Source organism: Danio rerio, chromosome 20 (assembly GCF_052040795.2).
Source record: "Danio rerio strain M-AB ecotype USA chromosome 20, GRCz13ab, whole genome shotgun sequence".
In the NCBI taxonomy this organism is placed as follows: domain Eukaryota; kingdom Metazoa; phylum Chordata; class Actinopteri; order Cypriniformes; family Danionidae; genus Danio; species Danio rerio.
The window spans coordinates 3,895,001-3,902,500 of NC_141040.1; the positions used below are offsets into that span (position 1 = coordinate 3,895,001).

The window sequence follows — 7,500 nt, forward strand, 5'->3', positions numbered from 1 at the left end:
TTTAATGTGGTTTCAGATTTTAGTGCTGTGGAACTGTGAGAAGCCTCCACCGCCCAGAAACAAGTGGCCCTCCATCACAACGCCCTTCTCCATCATTGAGGGCAAGAGAAAGGTGAGACAGATGAGAGAAAACGAGAAAGATGATGAAATAAAAACAAAGGAATTGCATTGGATTTATGTCTTGGCTTGCAGTTGCACAGTTTTATGCACACACACACGCAGTAGCACAGACTGTCAATGTAGATAAAGACTTTTATTTTGAATTTTATATTTCATGTCAGAGGACTTCGAGGACAACACAGAATCTTAAGTAGTGCGCAAATATACTTCATCAAGAATATATTTTACACTTAGACATCACTTTTTGGACACAAAGGACACTATATACTCTATGATTGCAGGTTAACTATGTTTATATACTGTCCACAATATGCACGCTTTAACTTTTCTGATTTTGTGCAAAAGTAAAGCTGCTTTCATTATGTTATTGCTACCCAGCTAACAAAGTTCATGTGGCTCAAATACGGCCCACACCAGATACTTACATCTGGCCCACGTACTGCATGGAATGGTTTCACTTGGGCGGTCCACTCCTGTTTGCCAGATCTGACAACAATTAAGCCATACCAATATCACATATCAGTCAGAATTCAACCAAATGAACCAGAACTGATTCTATTCTGGGCCACAGTTTGCTTTTATTCTGGCCCAGATCGGGCCCACACCAGAAACATACATATGGACCACATACTGAATGGAATGATGGCTCGGTCTGCTGCTGTTTGTCAGATCTGGGCCACAAATAAGCCAAACCAATATTACATATTATTTAACTAAATGAACCAGAACTGACCCTATTCTGGGCCACAATTTGCTTATATTCTGGCCCAAATCTGGCCTATTACTTCTAATATTGAATTTAACATTGGTAAACATCAGTGAATTATATTATTTCATCACAGGTTGTGCCTCGCTTCAATTCGTTTGCTGTTATGAACACACTTGTCAAGCACAGTTTTAAAAGTTACAGCAGCCCAAAGAAAATTTATATTAAGAAGTTCAGGGCTATGAGCCCAACTAAAGCAAACACTTTTCTCCATGATCGTGGCTTGAGTCTCTGTGGTCCACAATTGTTTCAGGACAACTGGGCCACATTTGCCATATCTTCTCTGGGCCACTACATTCTCAGACCCACATTAGCCATAGCTTACTGTGCTGAATATTTACCAAAAGTGGCCCACATATGTTTTAGGACAACTGGGCCACATTTGCCTCATCTTCTCTGGGCCACTGTAGGCTAACGGCGGCATTAGCCAGAGTTTACTGAGCCAAAAACTCGCCAAAAGTGGCCCACATTTGTTTAAGGATAACTGAGCCACATTTGCACCAACACGTGTGAGCCACTTTAGGTTTAGACCCAGATTACCCTTAAATGACTATGCCCTATTTTTGCCAACTGTGACCCACATTTGTCATCCATCATTTGGGCCAAAACTACCATTTTCCACATGGGCCACATTAGGCTCACATTCAGATTACATTTTGCCATAAGTGCCAAATCTTTGCCTTAAATGGCCCATATATGAATTTGAATCTTTGGCCCCCTTTGGCATTGTACAGGTGGGCCACTTCAGGCTCACATTCATTTTGTCTGGACCGAAGGAAGACCACCAGTGCCGCATAACTGCCTAAAGTGGCCCACATTTGTATGCCATCTGGGGTGGAGTCCACTTTACGTGACCAAAATAGAATGTCTGAAATTAGAAATATCTGAAGTGAAAAGAAAAACATACAAAATGGTGGTGCGAGAGGACTGGGATTGAGACATTCTTGTGTCAGGCAGACTCAAAGAAGTTTTCAATTTCATCCTGACTCTTCCATGCTGTATATTGGTACTGGATGGTTCCATTTGGAAGTTTCAAGCCTCTTCAGCTGCTCCAGAACGCACCAGCGCGAGTAGTCTTTAATGAACCTAAAAGAGCACATGTCACTCCGCTTCTCATTCGTTTGCACTGGCTGCCAGTTGCTGCTCGCATCAAATTCAAAGCTCTGATGTTTGCCTACAAAGCGACTTCTGGCTTTGCTCCTTCTTATCTGCTCATTTCTGCAGATCTATGTGCCCTCCAGAAAATTGCGTTCTGTGAATGAACGTCGCCTCGTGGTTCCATCCCAAAGAGGGAAGAAATCACTTTCCCGAACTCTCGCATTCAATCTGCCCAGTTGGTGGAATGAACTCCCTAACTGCATCAGAACGGCAGAGTCACTCACTGTCTTCAAGAAACGACTAAAAACTCAACTATTTTGTCTCCACTTCACTTCCTAATCTGCAATTGCCTCTCTGGATATACCACTAACTGTACTCAAAAAAAAAAAAAAAATTACTAATACTTTCCTTCTTAAAGTCTTAGGGCTCTATTTTGACGGTCCATGCGCAAAGTGCAAAACGCAGGGCGCAAATGCTTTCAGGGCGTGTCAGGACGCGTTTTTGCTAATTTAAGGACAGGAAATCTGTCTTGCGCTTCGGCGCATGGTCTAAAAGGGTTGAGTTTATTTTCTAAAATGAGTTATAGGTGTGTTTTAAGAATAAACCAATTACAGTCTCATCTCCCATTCCCTTTTAGAGTCAGCTGCGTCGCGCCAAGAGCACATTCACTATTTACAGGACGCAAAGTAAGTCTAAGTGGAAAAAATGAGCATTTTAAAAGAAAACTGTTAAACAGAGCATCTACTGCGTGAGAATGAGAGATGATGGATCTACTTTCACTTTCGCTCTTGGATAGGGAAACCTTTACGCACAGACATCAGTTAGTCTATAAATAAATACTTTCGTTTGTTAAGCGCAAATATTCGTTTCAAAACTATTTCTAAATTCAGTTCTAATTTCCAGCAAATGAATAAATGAATAATAATAACACAATGTGCTCAAAAACCTGAGTTATATCCTAAAACACATGCTGTGCCCCATATGGTCTAAAACCTGACAGGTGGACAAATCTAAGCTTGTTTTTAATAAAACAAATATAAATATGGATATAATAAATAATACTGCTAATAATAATAACATTATACAAAAGCAAATTGTTATGAATGAACTGAAAAAGCCTCCCGAGATGAAGAAGACATAAAAGCAGGGATTTTTCATATTTATGTAGGCTAGAATATAATATGTTTTGTAATATTTTAATCCTTTATATTTATATCCTATATCTATTCTTATTATATCCTATATATATATCCTTAATATTTACATTTTTCATGTGTAAAGATATTTGCCTATTGCTCTCTTGTGTGTATTAAACAGTGCGTAAGCGAGGCGCAACTCTGCGCTGGAGTTTAGACCGGGTTAGTTTTGTTCTAATAAAAAATCTATTATAGTTTCTCAAAATAGCAACGCGCCAGCGGTCCGCCTCAGAACGCCTCCCTTTTTAGACCAGAATGCCTATGGGTGCAAAAATGAGCGCTAATGCATTTCCTATTTAAACAGCGTAGCGCAACGCCTCAAAACGACTCTTGCGCCAAGCTTAAACTACCAAAAGACTATTGCGCCGCGCCTGGTGTATGATAGGGCCCTTAGACTTTACAGACCTGAAACTTGCCTATAGCACTTATTCACTGTTGCTCTTATAGTTGTGTAAATTGCTTCCTTGTCCTCATTTGTAAGTCGCTTTGGATAAAAGTGTCAGCTAAATGACTAAATGTAAATGTAAGTTTCCAAAAGTGCATAAATCATTGCACAACTGAGCCATATGCCGGCAGAGGGGCAATGCGTATCTTTTGTAGCTATGTATAATTTGTAAATTACAAACCCAAATCACTGACTTCTTGAGGCAGCTGAATGCATGTTATATGCGATTGATGTTTACAACTTATGCCACATGAGGTAGACACAGAATATACATGGCTTGAGGGTACGTAAATTATGGGATAGTTTACTTTTTGAGTGAACTATTCCTTTACCTTCTAGTGCCAAAACTAGGTGACAGAAACTTTGTGATGGCAATGAAACAGAACAGCGCATGACGGTACAGATGTCACCATTTAAACGTCTGAAACGAAGAAGCTGTGCGTGTTCATGTGTGATTTCTGCACAGCTGTGCGTGGGTGGTTATGTGAATCTTCTGAATGTATCTTATCATTAGCACCTTTCAGACTTTATCTGCTCACCCTCATCCCTCTTTGCACATCTTTTAGTCGTTTACATCTTGTCATGTGTTATTTACAGAGACAGTTAGCCCGGGCAACTTAATGTGATGCATTTTGTGTTGCATGAAAATGTAGCTATTTAGGCACTCTGTGTCTGTGGAAGGAGATTAATTATGCTTAACTTGATAATTGTAGATTAAAAATTTATAGTTTGTAGAAAACTGTTGATCTATTTGTATGTGTCTGGACACATTTAAGTTTATGGATGTTTTTTAGATTATAATTGTATAATATTTTATTTTTTTAGGAACAAAACTTACTTAAAATGTTCCAATAAGGTGCAAAACACAGATTACTTGAAAAGAAAGAAGTCCCCTTTTTTTGCGTTTCCCAAGCAATGACGTTACTCGTGACTGAACTATCATAGTACGATGTATTGTTTGGGAAAAGAACGATGTAGTGATGAGTGTTTCCCAAAACCCGTAGTTTCTCTGTCGCAGATCCATTGCTTGAACCACGTTAGTTATAAGGTAAAACAGCCGTAATGATGCTCTAAACTGGGTGGAGGAACTACTTCTTTAGAGAAAAACCCATAATTTCTTTGTGCAAATGGTATTGTTTTACTCAAACACGCATTTAAAATAAAATCCAATATTAGATTTGGTAAAAACATGCACTAACTTTCCATATTAACAGAAATATATGTAAATGACACATATAGGGCCTGTGTTTGCTTTACTAATACTATTGAGAAGTTGAACATTTCATATTCTATTCTAAAACATAAAATCACTTTTATCACAGCTAACACGTATTCATATATAAATCATATAAGTAAATAAATAATGAGGATGTTTATTATAAAATAAAATGTAATATTTACTATTTATTAGAAATGAAAAAATCATGCTTTAATAATGATATTAATAAATATGATGATGATGATAAGAATTGTTATTATTATTATTATTATTATTATTATTATTATTATTATTATTATTATTATTATTAAGATATTGTTTATTTATTTATTTATTAAGTCTACTTTTACAATTTAACACATGTTAACCACAGCAGAAAGTTCTAACCAGCAGGCTCATGTCATATACAGATATTTAATAAATAACTCACTATAAATTAAAAGAATTACCGTATGCTTTTTGTTTTCTCAAGCTTTGGAGACGTAACATAAATTCTGCTTTTAAATAATAGGTCACCTATAGCTTTCGCCATGAGGCTGTGTTCAAATTGACATCAGTGTTTTCAAAGTGCACTGCGAAGGGAGCACAACTGTAAACATGAAGATCGATAAAACTGAACTGTAAAAATAGTTTGAAAGCAAATTACACCTAAAAGAGATGACCTTAATGCTTTTTTATTTTTAATAATTCTAACTTTGAACGTTAGAGTGTTCTAAATGAATAGGGCATAGGGGAGATAAGTGGGAATAGAACACAGCCAGGAACTGCCAGAACTACAACTCCAGAGGTGTAGTTGCTAGTGCTCAAGTTTGCTACGCAGTGTGCGAATGTTCATTGGATCGACGGATTTGGGAAGCGGCAAATCAACAAACTAAGTTTGTAATGACAGAACTTGCAACCTTAGTTGGCCGACGATGGTTTTGGGAAACGCACCCCAGGTCAAACTAAGCATCAGAAAGAGGACGAAAGCTAAATTAAGCCACTGCAACGGTTGTTGGTGCCAGACGGGCTCATCTCACACAACATTAGCTTACACCCAATATTACACCACCAAACTGAGTTGATTTTTGCAAATACAGTTATACAGCGGTATCTCTGTAAAGACAATTCAACAAAATGTGTCTAAAGTAAGTTTATGGTTATTTGGCATTTAATTGAATTGAAATTGCACATGACTGAATTTATATATACAGAATAGTAGAAACATTAATAAATGCATACTACTTAGTGTAAAAGTGCCATTCGTTTTCTTAAACTATGTATTGTACTATGATAGTTCAGCAGTGATTTACAACATTGATTGGGAAACGCTCCAAAAATAACTGGAAAACATATAATAAGCATAATATAGCATAATTCTGCAGAATAAGCTGCAAAATGAACCAGACATTATGCTGATGGCCAAAACCCTGGCTATGAAAACTGGTCTCTGGTCAGACAGAAGGGATGTCAAAGGGGGAAGTTCAGGGGTCTTCTAAACCACTTAAAAGTGCTTTTCCATTAGGGTACTGTAATAAAGTGATGCCCACACGCTGATGACCATACAAAACAATTCATCATCTCAAGAGATTCATTATGAGACTGACATTTCAATTATCATCATCGTGGCAGCCAGATCTGAGTATCATTCATCAAGTTGTTAACAGCTTTTTGATTTTATATTAATGGGTTTTACTCAACCTAGTTTACATATATTTGCTTTTGAAAAATGTGTGTGTGTTGGGGGGTGGGGGTTAGATTATATCAATCTAGTGGACGGACGGATTGGGATGGATGAATTGGGATGGCGGACAGACGGATAGATTTGATTGAACTGGATGGACGGACAGACGGATGGATAGAACTGCAGGGATTGATGGATGTATTAGATAGGGATGGATGGATGGATGGATTGATGGATGGATGGACTCGATTGGGATGGATGAATTCGATTACGAATCCGCGGACAGACGGATAGATTTAATTGAACTGGATGGACGGACAGACGGATGGATAGAACTGCAGGGATTGATGGATGTATTAGATAGGGATGGATGGATGGATGTATTTGATTGGGATGGATGTATTTGATTGGGATGAATGGATTTGATTGGGATGGATGGATGGATGAATGGATTTGATTGGGATGGATGGATGGATGGACGAATGGATTTGATTGGGATGGATTCTACTGGGATGGATGGATGGTTTTGATTGGGATTGAAGAATGGATTCGATTGATCACGTTGCATGGATTCGATTAGGATGGAAAGATGGATTGATTGAACTGGACGGACAGATGGATGGATTTGATTGAACTGGATGTATGGATGAATGCATTTGATTGAGATGAATGGATGAATTTGATTGGGATGGATGGATGGATTCAATTGGGATGGATGGATTTGAATGGGATGGATGGATTTAATTGGGATGGATGGATGGATGGATGGATGGATTCAATTGGAATGGATGGATTTGATTGGGAGGGTTGGATTTAATCGGGATGGATGGATGAATTTGATTAAACAATGGATAAATAAATGGATGTATGGATGGATGGATTTGATTGAACTGTATGGATGGATTGACGGATGGATGGATTTGATTGAACTAGATAGATGGATGGGTGGATTTGATTGAACTGGATGGATACATATGCTGGATAAGTTGGCGG

General features: G+C 38.0%; 1 protein-coding gene across 1 annotated transcript in view; it reads left to right on the forward strand.

Annotated features, from left to right (window-relative positions):
- Positions 1-7,500, forward strand: part of LOC101885478 (exostosin-1) — a 440,935-nt gene that overhangs the window by 395,162 nt on the left and 38,273 nt on the right. Inside the window, exon 8 of the mRNA XM_087297961.1 lies at positions 17-112. Within this exon, the coding sequence (XP_087154087.1) occupies positions 17-112 (96 nt within the window). The remainder of the gene's footprint in view (positions 1-16; positions 113-7,500) is intronic.